This window comes from Sceloporus occidentalis, unplaced genomic scaffold, assembly GCF_023333645.1.
Source record: "Sceloporus occidentalis isolate IW3139 unplaced genomic scaffold, rSceOcc1.0.p SCAF_1, whole genome shotgun sequence".
Taxonomy (NCBI): domain Eukaryota; kingdom Metazoa; phylum Chordata; class Lepidosauria; order Squamata; family Phrynosomatidae; genus Sceloporus; species Sceloporus occidentalis.
In genome coordinates, this window is record NW_028316981.1 from 23565596 (window position 1) to 23586751 (window position 21156).

Below are 21156 nucleotides of genomic sequence, written 5' to 3' on the forward strand. Positions count from 1 at the left end.
AGGTACCTGCAGTGGACAACTAACAATGATAACCATTTTTAATATGCTGGTGTTTAGGCTGAGAAACTCTAGGGAATCATTGCTTCAACAATACTCCTACTTCAGCCCTCAGGAGGCCTATTTAGCTCCTTTGTGCTTTGTTCCCTGTCCTTTTAAAACCATTTCCAATGCTCTTCTGAGGGGGAAAAAACCAGAGGCTTTCCAAGGGATATTTATTATTTTAAGCAAAGGAGAGGACCTCACTTGTGGATTGATGGCAGCACTTTGTACTTTTAAGCACAGAGTATTGTGGATGTGGAACAATTAGAAACTTCCTCTTACTTCCCTCTGAGCGGTGGGCTAGTGGAGAGGCTGCATGCAGTTCTCAAGGCCATTTTAAAATCTTTTGTAATGTGGTGAGTATAAAGCTCAGGAAAAATAGAGTGATGCACAATCCTCGCCCTCCATTACCCAAATAAGTACAATGTGGATTGGTGTTAGACTGAGAACTGCATTTCTTTGAGTGTTTTACCATATGAGGCTGGCATTATCTACACATAGACATAGAGTAATAGAAACATAGAACTTAGTCCATCCCCAGATTTCCAGATAAAGTACCCCCAGCCTCTTTTTGAAAACGCCTTAAGAAGGAGATGCCACCACCTCTATAAGTAATTGATTCCATTGCTGGACTGCTCTTTGTTGTTTGTTGTTAACTGCAGTTGAGTCAATCTCAACCCAAGGTGACCCTGTGGATGAGACATCTCCAAGACTCCCTGTCCTCCACTGTTCTGTTTAATCTACTGTCAAGAAATCCCTTCTAATATTCAATCAAAATCTACTCTCCTATAACTAAAAACCAGTTGACCTAATTCTACCCACTGAGACAGGAGAGAACAGGCCTGACTCCTATTTGTGGTAGCCTTTTTGGTATTCAAAGAGTGCAATCATATCATCCCTCAGTCTTGTCTTCACCAAGCTGAACATGCCCAGCTCCTTCAGTCTTTCCTCTTATGCTTTGTTCTTCATACCTTTTATCATCCTCATGCTCTTCTCTGAACCTGCTCCAGCGCTCTCTCTCTCTCTCTCTCTCTCTCTCTCTGCCTTCACGTTGCCTGTCAATTTATGGTGACCCCATGAATTTCATAGGGAGTTCTTAGGCAAATAATATTCAGAGGTGGTTTTTGCCAGTTCCTTCTTCCGAAATATAGTCTAAAGCACCAGATATTCGTTGGTGGCTCTCCCATCCAATTAATAACCAGAGCTCACCCTGCTTAGCTATATCCTTTTTAAAATGAGTCACCCAGAACTGAACACAGTACTCTAGATGAGGCCTGATCAATGCAGACTATAGTGTGACTATTACTTCCCTCAACTTGAAAACTATGGTGTGTTACAGACACGCCGAAGGGGCATGCTAGGGTTAGGAAGGGGCGTATTAGGGTTGAGAAGGGGTGTCCATTCCGGACGCCCCTCAACCCTAGTACGGACCGAGTCCGTACAAAATGGCGGCACCCATCCACACGGGGGCCGCCATTTTGACGTCGCGGACGCATAGCATCTGGACGTCGCATGGTGGAAGTGACACCGCGAGTGTGCAACTAGCGCCTCGTGGCGCCACTTCTGGGGCACAGAAAGAAGCACCATTTTGGCGCTTCTTTCTTGCTGCACCCGGGAACTGCGCGATTTGGCCGCTGCAGTTCCCGGACACAGGAACCGGCGGCGGCGGCGGCAGCGCACCCTTCTTGGGCGCTCTGTAACGCGCCGCTGTTTTCAATATATATTCTAATATATCTGTTCTCTTATTTTAAAATGCATATTCTGTCAACATCTCATAATATATAATATATGCAACCCATGTGGAGATAGTTTCTGTTTGTTTGATATGTTTCTTGACATGAGTGTACTGTACATGCTTTTTAGCTCCTGTAGTTTGTTGGTTTATTTATTAATTAAAATATTTATAATCTGCTCCATATAAAAAAATATAATTTAAACAAGCTAAAAATATAGTAAACCTAACAATGAGTAAAAAAAAATAAAGAGATTTAAAAGTTTTTTTAAAAAAGTATTTGGGATGAATTAATGAGGCCCAAAGACCTACCTAAACAGCCAAGTTTTCAGTTGGCATGGAAATGAATTTGTGTTACCACCAATCAGGCCTCCAAGCCTGATTGCACAAGGTGGGTATCATGGCTGAGAAGACCCTGTCCTATGTCCCAACACAGTGTAATGACCACACTAGCGGCACACAGAGTAGGACTCCCCCAGCAGAGCTCAGTCCTTGGGCAAGCACATATAGGAATGTATAGAGAAAAAGAAAGAGTGAGAGAGCCATCGTGGCATAGTGATTTCAGTGCTGAATGAACAAATCCACTGGTTCTGCAACTCTGGAGACCATGGTTCGATTCCCAGCTCAGCCATGAAACCCACTTTGGGCAAGTCACACTCTCTCAGCCTCAGGGGAAGGCAATGACAAACTCCTTCTGAAGAAATCTTGCCAAGAAAACCCTACCATAGGGTCCGCCATAAGTCAGAAACAACTTGAAGACACAGAACAACAACAACATATACAGCGCACCTGCATTATACGTGGGCATGCTATATGCGGCTTTGAGCACACATGCTCCCCAAGGTGCGGGAAGCGCACGGGGTGCAAGGGGCAGCGTGTCCCATTTAGATGAATGGGCATGCACCTCTGGTGCGCGTGCGCTGCCACGCAGCCGCACATACAAGCCCCATTCAAATGAATGGACTCGAGCATAGGCGGAATTCACCTTACATGGGGGGAGGGGGGTCCAGAACGAATCCCCCGCGTAAGGCAAGGGTCCACTGTGTATACACACACACACACACACACACACACACACAACCTTGTCCTCGTTAATTTCAATATTAAATTGGGAAATACTCCACAGTGATGTTTACTGAATGATATGTGACCCTGTTATTGGAAAGCATACCAACAGGGACAAGAGTTTGATAGGCTGTAAGCCAGACAGTCCCTATTTAGATGCTTTCTCACTCATTAACTCCATTGGTGGCTTCATGCTATTCTCTCACCCTCCTCTGTCATCTTCAGTTCCATTATCTACGGTGCTTAAATCAAAATACAGTACTGGTCTGCCTTACCTGGTACACTTGGAATACTTGAGATGTGCTACATTATTACATTTTAACCAAATGACTACTATGAAATGATCAGGAGAAGAATTTTGGAAGGGTTTGAGACACCAACCATGGTTGGGGGCTTGAAAACACCCACAGATAGATTAGGTTTATCAAGTTTATTTAGAATAAAAGAAACAAAAAGCAAGATAAAAGATGATAAATAGATCACCAATGGCATCAGAATACTGTAAGTACTTAGCATTGCCAAGGATACATTGTAAGTGTGGCCTCTCACAGCTGGAAGCATATGTGATGCTTCAAAAGTCTCAGAGACATTATATTCTAGAGACAGCAGCACCAATGCTTAACTCCACAGTATTTGCATCATGCCAAAGTCTAAATACAGTGTGCCCACGTTATACTCGGGTGCGCTATACGCGGCTTTGAGCATACGGTCAAAGCTGCACGGGAGCGTGCAAGGTGCAAGGGGTGGCGTGTCCCATTCACATGAATGAGGTGCGCTCCCGTGGCGCATGCCCCACGCACCGCCGCCACACCGCCACAGGCACGAGCTCCATTTGTTTGAATGGGGCTTGAGCATCCACGTTTTTTCTTATGCGGGGGGTCCGGAACAGATCCCCCATGTAAGAGAAGGGCGGACTGTACTTAGGCTAGCATTTAAAATATGATGATTAATTTATCAAAGTATGGCCCCACACTTAGTGTACCCAACATTTTAGAATGGATGATTTATCCCCTCTGTGGTTAGCTGTCCTTGCAAGGATTGCAATAACTCTTAGCAAAGCCTTGACCATCAGGTTTCTTTTTCTGAGATGCCTCATTTGAGCTGGCACAGCAGCTCACACCCTAAAATAACTTCCCTCGTCCTGCCTGTCTTGAACTTTGGCAAAAATTTTCTCCTATCAACAACTTAGAAATCAAAGACTGCAAACGTTTTCTATATTTCTACAGCTGTTAGTAAGTCAGCAGATATGACTCTTGCACTATGCAGACAAGAGGTCTGTGATTATAGGCTTAGAAGCTTAACATAAGTTGATCAGGCTTTATAGCTAATTAAGACCTCTAACCAAAAAGGGAAAGCTAAAACTTTCTACCTCTAAAAATTCCAACTGTTTATATACTTGACATGTATTATACCAATGGAAACACCCTATTCTTTATGCAAGGAGAGTTCAATGGCTTCTAGATGTTGTTATAATTTTCTTAAAGCAGTGAACAGGAAGAAAAGTACTGTTCTTTTAAAAGCAGTGAACAGGATGAAAAGAACAGAGGGCTTACTTCCAAGAGAGACTGATGGAACAAATGAGACAGAAAGAATCTGTCTTATGCATAGAAGTAATCAGAATGGCAGGAAGCAAACACTAAGGCTAGAATTTATAAAATATGGTGTAGACGCAGAAGAAGACGGGGGCTGCAAAGGGAAGCTATGAAGGAACTAAAAAAGATTTTCAAGTGTAAAGATATATCACTGAATACAAATGTCTGCATTGTCCATGCCATAATATTTCTGATTTCTATGCATGGTTGTGAAAGCTGGACAGTGAAGAAAGCGGACAGAAAGAAAATCAATTCATTTGAAATATGGTGCTGGAGAGGAGTTCTACAGAAACCATGGGCTGCCAAAAAGACAAATAAATGGGCCTAATTGAAAATCAACCTTGAATTCTCAGTAGAAGCCAAAAGGACTAAGCTGTCATACCTTGGACACATCATGAGACATGATTCATTGGAAAAAATGGAAATGTTTGGTAAGTGAAAGTTAGTAGGAGAAGGCAGAGACCACATTATAGTTTGACAAACTCGATTAAGGAAGCCACAGCCCTCAGTTTGTAAGAGGGCTGTTAATAAGAGAGTGAGGCAACATATTCCATTGTCAAACAGCCCTTACTGTCAGTTCTTCCTAATCTTTAGGTGGAATCTTTTTTCCAGTAGTTTTAATCCATTGTTCCATGTCCTAGTCTCTGGAGCAGCAGAAAATAAGCGTGTTCCATCCTCAATGTGACATCCCTTCAAGTATTTAAACAGGGCTATCCTCTCATCTTTTAACCTTTTCTTCTCCAGGCTAAACATATCCAGCTCCCTAAGTCTCTCTTCATAGGGCATGGCTTCCAGACCCTTCGTCATTTTGGTCACCCTCCTATGGACATGCTCCAACTTGCCAATATCCTTTTTTAATTGTGGTGACCAGAACTAGGCACAGTATTCTTGGTGAGGTCCAAAGCAGAATAGAGTGATTTACAGTTGTTCCTTACTATACATGGGCTTGCCATCTGCAGATTGGAGCATCTGCAGATGGCCCCACCCTATTCTCCCCAATGGCAGCATGTGCATATGGCTGTGCAGATGTGGCTGCATGCATGGTGTGCTGCCATTGTAAACGACAGGACCTGAGGTCCCGCAGTTTTTGACATCTACAAGGGCATCTAGAATGGGATTGCTACTGCCAGATACAGTTGCCTTATTCTGCCTAATAGCAGGGCTGGCCACACAAATAGGGGAACTTATACCACCTGGAAGGTTAGAGTTGTGCATTGCTGAAGCTTTTGTACTAAATGAATCCTTTCTTTTTCATACAAATCTGTGCTTAGACTTCTGTTCCACAAATTTCTGCCCCATTTCTGTCGCACATTCTTCTATATATATATATATATATATATATATATATATCCACCCTGATTGCATTTTGTAGAGAGGCGGGATATAATAATAATAATAATAATAATAATAATAATAATAATTAGGCTGTAAACTTGCATTAAGGTGCACACATGAAAGGCTTGCAGAAAACATATGTAGCAGTATGAGGTTTAGTTCTGCTCTTGTAGAAAGCACACCAAACTCAAATTCAGAGCTCCTCAAGACTTTCTGTCATAATGGAAAGTTGGAGAGCAAACAGGTCAGAGGGATACATTGAGATTCATTGTCCCAAAGAGATTATTATCTTAGGGATAGTGATGTGAACTGCTTGGGCAGCCTCCATGTGCATGTCACGAACACAACAGAAACAAGATCTTGGGTAATGTTCTTCCAGACAGCACTATCAGGAGCAATGGCAACACAGTGGCAGAAAATGGGCTTTGAATGAAGAAAGGAGGTCCCACGCTCAATACCTGGCTTTCTCATGTTGAAAGATCAGGATATGTGTAGTCACTCATTCTGACAGTTACCAATTTACATTCCACCAGTTCAAAATCTGTGGCAATTCTGTTGACTTTTATCAACAAAACAATGTTGGCATGTCTTTTGTAAGGCTAAAGAATCTTGAATTGCTTATATAAAAGTAAGCTACTCCCAAATACTATTAGGGCAGGGATAGCTTATAACAATATACTCTTGCTGGGAAGATCCATATATCCCTAAACTACAGTGAGACATATAGCTAAATTCAGAGGAAATTGGGAAATCTGGTGGGAGGATAGCAGATGATGTAATTATCCTCATTAATCAAAAAGGCCCAGTGATTCGCTCCTGTGAGAACTGCCTCATCTATACACTGTGGATGAGCTAGGAACTCATGTGACAGGCTCCCTGCCTTGAGCATCTAGAGAGCCATGACCAACTAGAGTAGAAAAAAAATGACCTGGATGGCAAATAGCCTGACCTATTAAAAGTTAGATTTGTATGGCCCCAGTCATTCTAAGGCCACCCAGGGATGACTCAGAGGATGAAGAACAACAATTTGTAATCTCCCAAGATTATTCCTGGCAGCAAAACAGTGATATGAAACCACAGCACATCACAATTCCAAATCAGAGTTGCAGAACTTAGAAAAGAGATCATGGGGCTGGCTGGAGGGACTCTGAAAATTCTGTCCAAAAAGGTGAGCTTTCCATGCTGTGGCTTGGAATTGACAAGCTGTGGATTGAGCAAGGAGCAGATCTCACTCTTGACAGCATTTTAAAAAACAACCCAGAGGGGAAGAACGGAAGAAATGGCATCCATGCAACAAGCTTCAGACTTGACAAAGGGACAAAGTGTGCATGCAAATGAGACCCAATGGAAGCTCTGACCACATCAGTGATGCTGCACCAAAAGGCACCAGTGATCAAGAATTCTGGGCAGGTGTGCCCCACTTTGAGAAGAATGGACACTGCCCTTGAAAGCAACAGTTGAGATGCATCAAAGGCATATGGGAAGAATGTGTATGACTCTTCCTGTAAATGTTTGCAATCCCAAAGAGATTGGGTTGGTACAGAAACCTAACTCAAATGGGAACAGGAGAGAGAAAGAAAGATTTCATTTATTTGGCTGTTTACAACCTGAGCTGGAGCAAAAAATTCCCTTCCCTATTCAATTCAGTAAGAGGAGAGCCAGCCTATTATGAAAAGCTAAGCACTGGTTTAAAGAGAGCCACCAGAGCTTTTGTGTGCATGAATGAGAACCAGTGAGGTATTGTGACTAAAATCTTGGATTGGAAAAGACAAATTTGAGACCCTGTACTGGGAGAAAGGTAGGATATAAATAAATAAAATAATAAAATAATAACAAAACCATGCAGTCTGCAGTCATCCACAAACTTTACTAGGCTTGCATCTACACTGCAGAAATAATGCAGTCTGACACTACTTTATCTGCCATAGCTCCAACCTACCGAATCCTGTGATTTGTAGTTTTGTATGGCAGTAGCACTCTTTGGCAGAGAAAGTTAAAGATCTTGTAAAACTACAGATCCCAGGCTTCCATAAGATGGAGCTACAGCACTTAAAGTGGTGCCAAGCTGCATTATTTCTACAGTGCAGATGCACCCTAAGTGACCCCCAGGCCAGCTGCTTTCTTTGTGAACCTAACCTAGCTCACAGGTTGTTGTTGGGACAAAATGGTCTCCTTGGAAGAAATATATAAAAATGAAGTGGATGTCAAGTTTTCTGTCAGTTTAGTACAATACGTCTGGGGGCTGACTTTGATTTACTGAAGTATAAAAGAAAGGCAGTCTGTGTATGTGCTCAGAAGAGATATGAGCTCTTGGATTCAGAAAAACAATTGGTAGCTTCTCTCGTTCAAAATGCCCTTTATAAGCAAGAAACAGCTTGTACAAAAGACCACAGAACTGCTGTCCTAGAATTGGTTTCCGAGAGGATGGCAACAAAGTGGAGGAACCGATATGCTCTAGACTTAGGCATCAGGTTCTTATTAACTTTGGATAGGAAGGGAGGGAATTAATATAGCAAGATCACAATAATTTCCTTTTATCCAAGAATTTTCAAGAACATCAGCATGAGCTGGAGAAAATGGTGCTTTGGATAAGAAAGCAGTTGCATCCAGGGCCAAGTGGTACAGAGAGTTCAGTTCATAGGGTCTTAGTCCTGTTCTGCGATGGAATAAAATTAGCAGGATCACGTGAGAGGAGACCTTTGGCTGCCGTTGACTTCTTATGGTTGGACAGCTGGGAAATTACAACATGCAACCTGACTAATTAAAATTTAATTGATTAATCATAGTTGGAGGGAGCATAAGATCCTTTGCTTCTGGATGTTGTGTTTGTCTACTGTTGCAGGGATCATTTTAGAAGCAGCAATCTTCTGTGTCTGAAATTGAAGGAAGGAAGGAAGGAAGGCTCTTTTAAAATGGGGCTTGCCATTTGCAGTTTTAATAAGTCCATCCTATGTTCTTGGCTTCAGGGGAAGGCAGTGGCAAACCTCCTCTGAATAAATCTTGCTGAGAAAACCTCATCAGAGGGTCGCCTAAGGGTTGCTATAAGTTGGAAATGACTTGAAGGCACACAACAACAACCACAGGAGGTCCATACATAAAAATGTTGTTATAAAAACTCAGCATAAAAATTATTTCGGGGAGCCATTTTAGCTGATTAAAGAGAATTTAAAATCAATTGATCTGACAATCCCACACCCGCCCCCCAGGTGTGGGAAACTCATAGCTCTCCAGCTATGGCTGGACTGCAAATCCCATCACTTCTAGCCATTACAACCAACTGTGTGAGATCATGGCTACTGCAGTCTAACTGGAGGCTCACAAGTTGCCAACACCTGAATCATCTGATTAAACACTGCTATTATAATGTATGTGGCAGCAATGCATCAGTTTTCCTCAGTGCTCAACACTCTTTATATACATTATTCAGGAAAGTACTTAAAACACTCGTGTGAATTAAACTAGGATCATTTTCATCCTCACCCTCAACACCCCCCCTCTGTGTGTGTGTGTGTGTGTGTGTGTGTGTGTGTGTGTGTGTAAAAGGTAATAAAATGGCTGATACATTACCTCTCAGCCACCTCCATCTATATAATGGGGACAGTTATCAGTCTGAGTGCTGTGACTCTCTGGTGGAGCTGAGATTTGACCAGGCCTCTGCTCATTGCTCAGGCTTTTATCCACAACATTAAACTATTTCTCTGTTCATGCACTCATTAATAATCATCTTGACTGGAGTTACATGCCTTAGTAACATCCTGTGATACAGCAGTATCAGGGATTTTGTTGTTGTTATGTGCCTTCAAGTCAGCTCCACGTTATTGTAATCCTGTCATAGGATTTTCTGGGCAAGATTTATTCAGACAAACCTTGCCATTAATATACCCCCAACATTTAACAGATGAAAACTGGAACATGTGTGGCCAAGCAACATCAGTGTGGGATCAAGCATGGCAAAAGTTATTAATGATGAAGAACACATAAACTTGGGGAGGCTTTTGCTTTTTCCTGAGTCAACTGGGAAGTCTCTGTTCTCCCATTTCCTCTCCTCTTTCCCCCGCTCAAGTTAACTGGTGCAAATGACTTTTTAACTTTTAATTCAGTTTGCAGCAAGCTGAGGACAGAGATGGAAAAATGGGAAGAGGAGAGAGAATTACTCAACACCTTCTTTGCCTTAGTCTTCTCACAAAAAGGCAAAGGGTGTTCAACCTGAGGAAAGTGGAGCAGAAGACAGAAAACGGGAAATTCAGCACAGAATAAGTAAAGAGATAGTACTGGAATACCTGGTTAATCTAAATAAATATAAGTCTCCAGGATCAGATGAACTACATATAAGGGTATTAAAAGAACTGGCAAATGTAATATCGGAGCCATTGGCAATAATCTTTGAGAACTCCTGAAGAACAGGAGAAGTCCCAGCAGACTGGAGGAGGGCAAATGTCCCCATCTTCAAAAAGGGGAAAAAAGAGGATCCAAACAATTATTGTCCAGTTAGTCTGACATCTATACCAGGAAAGATTCTAGAGCAGATCATTAAACAGAGAGTCTGTGAACATCTAGATGGCAATTCCATAATCACAAGAAGTCAACATGGGTTTCAGAGAAACATGTCATGCCAGACAAATCTGATCTCTTTCTTTGATAAAATTACCAGCTTGGTAGATGAAGGGAATGCTGTGGATACAGTATATATTGATTTCAGTAAGGCCTTTGACAAGGTTCCCCATGACATTCTTGCAAACAAGCTAGTAAAATGTGGGTTAGACAAAGCAACTGTTAAATGGATTTGTAATTGACTAACTGACTCTACAGAAAGGACATGTCCTCCAGCTGTTCCGATTTGGAAGGGACAGTCCTGATTAATCTTCTGTCATTCCATTTTTTCAGCTGCCCTTAAAATTTCCTAGTTTCTCTCTCCTCCTCCCTCTTTGTTCTCAGCTTACTTCAATCGCTTCATACTGAGTGCAAAGGGTTTGTACACCTTGACAGCACTCTATTGTTGCTTAGCCACATGTATCCTGGGTTTTATCTGTGAAACTGGGAGAGTATGGAAAGATCCTACTTTTGGTCTTGCTGGGGAAGGTTACGGGCACCAGACAAACCCCTTGTTTCAGTACCATCTTAAAAGGTATATTTGGTGAGATGTGAGAGAGTGGCTTTTTTGTGGCAGCTCCCAGATTGTAGAGCTTCTTTCAAAGGGAGTCTAGACTAGCATCCTTCCTCAGGCAGGACTTCAGCAATTGCTTGCCCATACGGACAAAAGTCTTAACTAGACACAAACTTTTTAACATTTTAATTTGGAGAGAAGAAGAGGTAGACATAAGTCCTTCATGCCTAGGCCCAGAAGAAGATGAAAGGCCCTCCCTCCATTCTAATTGCCACTGTCCTGGCTGAGCAAGGAGGGTGAAGAAGAGGCAGTATTTGCTGGATTTAATTTACTTCCACACTGCCATCCCCTTTTCCTTTTGAGTCATGTCTTAATTAGATTAAGGGCAGGGAACTAGGTTTTGTTTCTGTTTTGCTGGTGGCCTTTTACTTGTAATGTGCCATGTACATTGATGCACTATATAAATAGATAGCCATGCACTATAGATGGATATTTAAGTTAAGTATCTTAATTTAATTCATATTTTAATATAATAACTAGATTTTAATACAGATAATTTTAATATGTATAATTGATGGTGTTTTTATTGGAATTTTCTTTGTAATTATGTTGAAAGCCACCATGGATCCCAGTTCTGAGTAATGGTCAAAATATAAATCAAATCAAATCAATACACAGATTTGAAAATGGCACCAGGGAGTATTTCCCAACCCAATAATAATAATTCCCTCTTCTTGTTTGGAACTTGCAAAGGTAAAAGAGATGTTATGGCACCCAATGCAGTCATAAATACAACCCATTTTCCTAACAAGGTTTGGTAGTTTTTGTTTATTAAATTGTTTTTGCATATTAAATTGTTTATACAGTTTTGCAGAATAGGTTTAGCTTTTTCTGGAGTGCACCGTTTCAGGCTGAAGGTGTGATTTTATATGTTTGAGTCATCATCCCTGTGCTCTCCCCCCAACATACACACACCTCCCTACATGGAGAAAACTAGCATACCAAGTGGAAGAAATATGGCTTATCTCTAAACACAAATCTAAAATTAAAAAACGGCAATATTTTTTATCAAAAAGAAAGAATGCTTCAACTTCTCTGCACATCCAAGATGTCCTTGGACTAACCCCCTCTCCAAAGACATATTTCAAGGTGAAACAGCAGAACAAAAATTCCTCAAGTGGTTTAGATAAGGACAAAGGCTTTTTAAGCACACTACATATGCTTAACTTGGTTAGCCATACAAGGATATCTGCTTACATTGCCATCCTACTAGTTTTGTTAATGGACACTGTTAAGGGATTTATTACTGTCTATGCTTTCTGTATTTCACTTCCTTCTGACCACACTGTCTATACCCCCATCTGTCAGCTGACAATAACTCTTCATGCATTGGATTCCATAGACAATGTCTGCAAAAGGTTACATCATAACCTTTGTGTTTAAGACACTTGAAGATTCTTTGCCATTTTCCATGATACACAATGCATCCTTGGTATCTGCTGGGGTTTGGCTCCAGGATCCCACGTGGATACCAAAAATCCATGGATGCTCAAGTCTTATTATATACAATGGCACAATAAAATAGTGTCCCTTATATAAAGTGGCAAAATCAAGGTTTGCTTTTTGGAATTTACAGTATATCTTTTTGGAATATTTTCATGCAGTGGATGGTTGAATCTGTGGATAAAACAATCCATGGATATGGAGGACTGACTGTACTTCATTTATTTGCATAAAGAAGTACTCTCCTTCCCAAATGTTGTAGAAGCATTAAAAATTTACCCCATTCCTTTGCAGTGGGAAAGGCTCTACAAGGATTGGGAACTGTGAAAGGGTAGGAAGCTGTAGTGGTTGCTGAGGAGACTTTGGAGGGCTGTTCTCCCATCATACTGACTTTGCCCGCCCCACAACCTTTTGCTCCTAAATTCTCTCAGGGATATAGGGGGCATTTTCACCATGCTTTTGGGGCCCTTTTAGATCCAAGAGAGGCCTTTTAAAACAATAGGAAGTGAAAAGAAGTCCCTTGTGCTGTGTTTTTAGGCTGTATCATACTTAATTGTATTGTGTTCTTAGACTGTAAATGGCTTTGGGTCCCAATTCTGGGAGAAGAGCAGGATACTACTCCTACAACTACTACTAAATTCCTGTTCATGTTGTATTTCCAAAAAAGGATTCTCTAGGGCTTAATTTGGTGGTGGTGGTGGTAATGGGGCTAAACCATTGTGGAAATTCCCACTCAACCATTAGAAGGCATTTTGGGACAATTTGTTTTTAAAATTTTGCATTTTTTTTACCTTGGAGGGCTTAGGGGGCTTCCAAACATTGTAGAAATGACACCCACACACCCCATAGGGCATCTGAGAACATTTTGGAGGAAAATAATAAGAACAGGAATAAGAATAATTGTTGGGGGGGGGGGGGAAATTGCCATTTTTTCCTACCTAGGATCCACAAAAATGGCCCCGGGGGCCACATGAGGCATATGAGCCACACTTTGCCCTCCCCTGTACTTGAGTCTGGAGGCTGAATTTATTATCTTACATTTCTTTTGAGATTTTTAAGAAAACAACACTAACCAAACCCACCTAAGAAAAGCAAGCAAACAAACAAAACAAAAACAATGAAGAAAAAGAAAATATTCTGAATGTTGGCAGTGTGCACTTTTTAAAAACTTAACAAAGTTCTTATTTTCAGTGAAAACTGGAAAATAAATATCATTCTTCCCCGCAACCCCAGAGCATTGAATTGCAGAGTTAGGAAAAACAATTTTCTTAGACTCCAACTCTCAATGCTGGCAAGGGGAATATTAGGGATTATAGTAAAAAAAATATTAATTTTCCAATGTCTGGCTTTAACATTTACAGCCAGCCTTGACTTTAAACAAAGGAAAATAAAAGCAACAGACATTGTAGCTCCAATCTATTCCCCAGAAGCCTTTCCACTTGCCTTCCTGCCCTTAGCTTTGCCTGTTAACTCTGCCACTTTACTGACACTCTGCTCCTGCCGGGCCCCTGAATTGCATTCAGCTGCCTGTTATTCCAGTCTGGGGATGTAGGTCACTCTGGGATTAGTGAGAAATGTCAAATCTTTACATTCTCCCACATGATGCTCACACACCTATCTTTTCCATGCAGGCAGAATCATGAATTTAGCAGCTGGGAGTCAGGACCGCAGAGGGATTAAAGCCCTGTCAGATATCAGGTCCCTTAGGATCAGCTGGAGGTGGATGCTAGGATGAGAGATTATACAAGGCAAGACCAAGATCTGGTAGGGTGGGGTGAAGATGAAACAGATTTGGAGATGTGAGAAAGCACAGAGGAAGGGAAGGTAAAAAGCAACTCACCTGATCCAGACCTGGAAACAGGAGGACGCCACACTGTAGAAGGAAGCAAGGAGAGAAAGTGATGATCAGACCCACAAAAGATGTGGAAAAATATTCTCATCTCTCCCTAAACAGAATAGTTAAGTTCCAGAATAACACACTCTTTTCAGAGTCTGACAACACTTTAACTGCCAAGGATCAATGCTATGGAATCCTGGCATTTGTAGTTTGTTGTGACACCAGAGTTCTCTGACAGAGAAGGCTAAATACCTCACAAAACTACAATTGCAGAATTCAGAGCATCGAATCATGGCAGTTAAAACGGTGTCAAACTGTATTAATTCTGCAGTATAGATGCAACCTAAGACTGAGAATGAAGTTTAATTAATGAAGTGGATCATTAATTAAATAGACACCCTGAGACCTTGCCATTCAACAGCAGACCAACACAGAGATTAACATGTAAATCACTTCCTCTCAACCAAGGGTCACACAGTATATACATACCCCACTAACTCCCATGCCAACATTCTCTGAAGATGCCAGGAACATGGCCACATAGCCCGAAAAGCCCACAAAAAACAATGAAGTTTCTGCTTGCTTATTTTTAGAAGCTATTTTGTTTCTAGTATGGAATGAATACCTTTCCCTCGGTGTTTGGTAGAGTTACTTTTTAAATTTTATTTCACCTCCCATAATCCTCTGGTGGAGTATTGAAAGATAATCAGTGAGAGGAATTTTGGGGGCTGCAGTTCAAAAGTAACTTTCTCAGGCTCTGCTTCTTGAATCTGTTCCACCTGTACTCTTTGTTCAACATCTCAGACTTTGTTCCCACCTCGATCCGCAGGGAGAGGCGGAAAATATAAATTATTATTATTATTGTTATTATGTTCCAAGTCCCGTTGCTGATTAAGAAATAGCCATTGGACACATGCCTTTGGGGCAGTGGAATCCACTTTGCAGAACACCAATTCAAGGGAGGTTTATCAGACTTCACCACTTTGATCGAAAGGTCAGGAACCTCCCATAGGTTGAATAGGGCCTGTAAAGCTTTCCCATCTATCTTGTGGCCGCCTCCCCTCTCATCTCCCCCATCCCCAACAAGTAGGTTTTGAAAAATAAAAGCTCTCAACTGGCTTCAGTGGAAGGTTTTTCCCAAGTCCAGCTGAAGCAAAGGGAAGGCATGAGGATTGATTCTTCCCTCTCTACAAACCATAATGCCTCCTTGTACAGGAATTAGCAAGACTACAACACAGGAAAGGAGAGGGGAGCAGGGTTTTGTGTGTGCATGTGAGAGGGAACTTCCCTCCCTAGCTTTGTTCTTATAGGCATCTGGGAAAGACATAGCTGTTCCAAAAGGCTTTTAATTGATTTTTCTCTTTGCTTTGTTATTTTAGTGATGCTTACCTCCATTACTGCAGTTTTATTTGATGTTAATTGATTCTGTTGTAATTTTATACTGTATTTCTTTCTTTACTTATTGTACAATGTGCTCTTATGTAAGCTGCTCTAACTGCAGGCCTGTTCTATACTGCATTCACTCTGTGAAAAAAGGCGGGGTGTAAGCATGTTAAATGAATTGATAAACAAATAAGGGTTCAGTCCTCCTGCTAACTAACAGGCTCTAAGTTGTGATAGAATGCCATATATTCCTCCTCCCTGCAAGAATGCCAGAGATGCTGCCATTGTGACACTAATGTGATCTAGTGTGGTATAGTCTTGTTGTGTTTCTTTGAGTAATTTCTGACTTATGGCCACCCTAAGGCAAATCTTTGGTAAGATTTGTTCAGAGGGGATTGCCTTTGTTTTCCTCTGAGGCTGAGAGAGTACAACTTTCCCAATGTCAGCCAATGGGCTTCTATAGCTGAGCAGAGATTTGAACCCTGGTCATAGTCCAACACCCAAACCACTAGACCACGCTGGCCCTCATGTCGTTTAGTCTTGGGATTTGAGAAATTCAGATTAGTGTTGCAAACTGGGAACTGGAAAATCCAAGTTCAAGACCCTGATGAACTATGAAACTAACTGGATGACCTTGGATTCAACATTGCATCTCAGCCTGAGCCCAATCTATCTCACAAAGTATATGCTTCTGTAAACAGAGTGAGGCTGCTCAAATTTCTCATTTAAATTTGGTGGCATTATGGGTGGAATATGGGTGCCACAGAGAAAGAGTACATGTAAGACGTATCTTATACCTCTACCTTGTATGACCATTCCCCACTGATGACACAACTTGATATTCACCCTGAAGTTTTCACATTTCTTGTTATTCCTACAAGCAATTGCCCACTATTGGCCCACTATTCACACTTCCAGAGGAAATACGTTATGCACAATTAAGTTTTTCTTTCCAATCCCTCTTCCTCCTTCTATATTATTTTCAGACAAAGAGTATTCTTTCAAAGTCATATTTACCGTATTTTCCGGCATATAAGACAACTGGGCATATAAGACGACCCCCAACCTTCCCAGTTAAAATATAGAGTTTGGGATATACTCACCATATAAGACTACCCCTCTTCCAACACACACCAAATAAAAATTAAAAAAACATCAGATTTGATTTCAGTATGGTAATTTTAATTCAAATGACATGCAGGTACTTAGCAGGAAACCTTGTTGTATACAAAGCCTGCTTGGATTGGTCAGTTCTCCCTGCCTGCCCAGCCCTCCCTGTCTTCAAGACTTTCAGAGCAGTAGCTGCTTTCATATGATCATAGCATATGGTGGGGATGTGGCTGCGGCCATTTTTGAGCTCCCTCCACCACATGTGGCGATCGCAGATTCTCCAGTCCAGCTCAGAAGTTTCAGCACCTGCCCTATAAGATGACACCCAGCGTATAAGACGACCCCCGACTTTTGAGAAGATTTTCCTGGGTTAAAAAGTAGTCTTATACGCCAGAAAATACAGTACTCAAGTTTTATTGTACCAAAACAAATTGACCTAGGGTCCCTGTGTGTCTGTGTTTCTCAGCAGAAATACACCTTCTGTCTTTAAACTCTCTGCAGAAGTCAGAGAGAAAAGCCAGGATATTAAATATGGCTTTTGTGATGTTAGACTAAAATCATGTAGCTAAAATATTCTCTCCCCTCCCCTCAGAAATGTCTGTTAAGTCTCAGATCCACACATCAATTTCTGAAAAAAGATGCCATCACCCTGAGTGAGAACCTTCTCCTCCAAATATAACCCTCCATCCATCTGGCTTCCCCACCTTTTACATCCTGCCATGTGACTTACATTCACAGATCGGCTTGGCAGAACTCCAGCGGCCCACCTTGGTGCAGTTGCTGCGGGGGCTACCCACTAGATGAAAGCCAGGATTGCAGCGATATTCCACCCAAGTGCCTTCCACAGGTACCCGTTCAATTCCCCGGACATGTACTTGCCCATTCTCTAGACTCAGATGCATCTTGGGACAGGTGCGTACTGTAAAAAGCAAGGAAAGAGAGAAGTCTTCATTTTCAGCAGCATAGCCTAATACTGACTTGCAGCTTGGTGCTGTAACTTGGGTCAGCTTAAGCAGGAGGGTGGAATGCTTCATTTTCCAGATCTTTTGGACTTCAACTCAAAGCCTTAGCCAGCAACCAATAGTAAAGGATGAAGGCCAAAGGTTCCTCACGGGCATAACCAATAACATTTCACAGATGAAAACCCAGACATGTGTGACCAAGCAACATCAGAGTGTGGTCAAGGTGGCAGAAGTTTTTAGTGAGGAAGAAGATACAAGCTAGGAGAGACGGCAGCAGTTAGCTTTTGCTTAAGCCTGCTGGGAAGAGTAAGCTTCTGCTTCTCTCCTTTCCTCTTCTTGCAACTGAGTTGAGCACAAAGTACTTTTACACTTTGAACTCAGTTTGCAGCAATTGAAGTAAGCTGAGGGTGTGCCGAGGAAAAGAAATAAATGGGTTCGTTTTTAAAGCAGCTAAAAAGTGTGATGACAGAGGTTTAATTGGGATTGTCCCTGTGAAATTAAGACAGTTGGAGATGTTAAAAGTTAGGTGTTGATGTATATACCAGGAGATTTTAGCAGTGGAGGTTGTTTCCCCATTCCACCTGCTCCTGCACATCTCCAGTTCTTTAAATTGCTGCATAGCAAGCAAACATTCAACGGATCAAGGTGCCCCCATCACACCATCCCTTCAGTGGAGAGGAGCTGCCGCTCATGAATTTTTCTGCCTATCTTACAGTTTTTTTATTGGTTTGCTTATAGGATTTATGCCTTCACCTTTTGATGTGAATAACAGACAGACTACTAAAAAAGCACTATTATGACCACAAGGATAAAAACAACAAGCAGAGCCAGCAGACAAAAACAGCAGCTGAAGATCAATAAACAGATGATGTTACAGATGTTAAAGGTACACCAGCTCTCTCAAGAGCAGGATGGGGTTGGAGCTCAGTCTAAGCTACTACAGCAGGAGTGGGAAACGTGTAACCCTCCCTCCAGAAACTGAACTTCAGTGCTTATTATTTCTGACTATGGACCACTCTGGCTGGGACTGATGGGAGCTGATCTCCAGCAACACCTGATGGCATACAGATTTCTCCTGCTTCTACTAATGGCATGGGAACTGTATCCAGGGTGTTAGATTTAGCCTTTCTGGTAACCATGGAACCAACCACTTTACCTACCTAGGCCACATTGTCCCACAGAAGTATTGTTCTCCACTTTTGGCCCCTTAGGAGTCTTGGATTTCAACTACCAGAACCTCTCACCATTGATGAAGCTGCCTGACACTTCTACGAGTGGAAGTCTAAAACATCAAGAGCTCCTTCTTATCCACAAGTTTATTTTGCTTCATCATTTAGGACACAGGTGAAAAGCTATGGAACAGTGTGAAAGGCATTAGCCCTCCATCCAGGTGACCTTAGAAGGCTGCAGCCCCCCCCCCCCCTTGGCATCTGCTCCAAGAAAAAAAAATGTCCTCAGAGGCTCTGTAGGGTACAAGGGGCATTTTTATTGTGTTTTATGCCCAGGAAAGGCCTTAAAATTAAATAAACCCAGCACAATACAGTGGTTTCAGCACTGGACTATGACCATGGGAAATCACAGTTCAAATCCCTTGCTCAGCCATGGAAACCCAATGGGTGTCCTTGGGCAAGTCACACTATCTCACACTCAGAAGGCGGCAAGAATAAACCCCCTCCCAACAAATCTTGCTAACAAAACCCCAGGATAGGTCAGCTTAGAGTTGCCATTAGTCAGAAAAAACTTGAAAGCACACAACAACAACAACAACAAACTTTGTTTACTAACAGGAAGTCACTTCTTGTTCATTTCCTGTTTCAAAAAAGACTTTCCTTGGGCCTAAACTGACCCAGGTTGCCCCCAAAACATGGTGGAAATGCCTCCCCAGGCCCCCTAGAGATGTTATTTGGGGGCAAGTAAAATGTTGCAAAAAATGGTAAATTTTTATTTTTCAGGCGTGTGGAGTGCAAGGGGTCTCCAGACATGGTGGAAATGCTCTTCACAACCCTAGAGAGCTTTTGCCAGCATTTTAAGAGCAAATTATTATTATTTTTTGCGAAACATTTTTATTTTTGCAAATTATTCTTTACTTTCTAAGGGGCCCCAGGGGCCACAAAAATGGCCTTGGGGCTGCATATAGCCTGTGGACCAAACTTTGCCTGCGCCTGATTTAGTTGCTGCATTAATATTCATATGCTTTCCCTCCTCTATCGCATATCCATAAGACTCACAACAGCGGCTCTCCACATCACTGTCTGTCCATGTCCCGTTGGGCAGGCACTTGCGCACTTTGGGCCCCACGATCTCACGTTCAGGCCGGCAGACATATTCAATCTCATAGTCAAAAGGCAGGAAGCGGGCAGTCTTCACTTGTTCACGGGTCAAGCCTCGATAACGGATTCCACCATCCCAAGGAGGAAATATAAGTTTGCAGCCTGGATGGGGAAGAGGAAAGGAAAAAGAGGAGGAAACGAAAAGAATAACAATTTCTATATGAAATGTGATTAAAAAGTGTATCATACCATGACACTGGATGTGGTGCAGTGGTTTGGGGTGGAAAAGACTTGATGGCACACAACAACAACAACATCAGCAGCAGCAATAAGGGATTTGGAAGACTTGGTCTCAAATTTCCATTCTATCACAGAAGCATACAATAATTCAAAGACATAGTTGTGTTAGTCTGGAAAATCAGTATGCAAAGGGATCGTGTAGCACCTTTGAGATTAACTGAAAGAAAGACGCTGGTTGCATGAGCTTTCATAGATTCGAACCTACTTCCTCAGATGCATAGAGTAGAGTGGAGAGTCCAGAGACAGACTTATATAAGCTGGTTGTGTGTCAGAATGTCAATTGAAATTCAAAACCTTGTGGGTATGGAAAGATGAGGTGGCAAGTTCAGTTTGGTTTAGTTGCTGGGGAACAAAGGCAGGAGGAAGGATGTCTCCTAAAGCCAAGGACATTAGCTAACCATATGAATGAGTATCTGAAGGTAGTGTGGGAAAAAGAGAGAAGGTGTGATTAACTGGTCAAGGGCACTCTCATGAAGGTGGCGGTTAGATAGTGCTGAAATGTGTGTAGTGTGCCATGAAACTATTATTTCTGTTCAACCTGCTGTTGATGGACTGTATTCTATGGATACATTCCTATTCTGCTATTTTGCTTTCCAGTCTTTCTTTGTAGTTCTTTTATTCAAGGACTGGTTTTCTGAGGTCTGAGACAGAATGCCAGGGAGACTGAACTATTCTGCTTTTAGTTTTTGGGCATTCCCATTCCTAATGTCTGGTTTATGTCCATTTATCATCTGGTGCAGGGATTGGCCTGTTTGCCCAATGTAGAATGTTGTAGGGCATTGCTGACATAGTATGCCATAAATCACACTGGAGGATGACCAATATTAGAAAGTCCCTCTAATATTATAGTTGATGTCACTAGGGTCTGTGATGACATTTTCTGAATAGATGTGTGGGCAGAGTCGGCATCTGGGTTTGTGGCAA

General features: G+C 41.9%; 1 protein-coding gene across 6 annotated transcripts in view; it reads right to left on the reverse strand.

Annotated features, from left to right (window-relative positions):
* LOC149321201 (gamma-aminobutyric acid type B receptor subunit 1-like) overlaps positions 1 to 21156 on the reverse strand; it is a 204411-nt gene that overhangs the window by 66298 nt on the left and 116957 nt on the right. For all 6 annotated transcript variants that reach the window (XM_089516581.1, XM_089516590.1, XM_089516554.1 and 3 more), the window contains 3 exons: positions 19891 to 20094; positions 17431 to 17619; positions 14211 to 14243 (listed from right to left, as the gene is read on the reverse strand). In XM_089516581.1, the coding sequence (XP_089372707.1) occupies positions 14211 to 14243; positions 17431 to 17619; positions 19891 to 20094 (426 nt within the window). The remainder of the gene's footprint in view (positions 1 to 14210; positions 14244 to 17430; positions 17620 to 19890; positions 20095 to 21156) is intronic.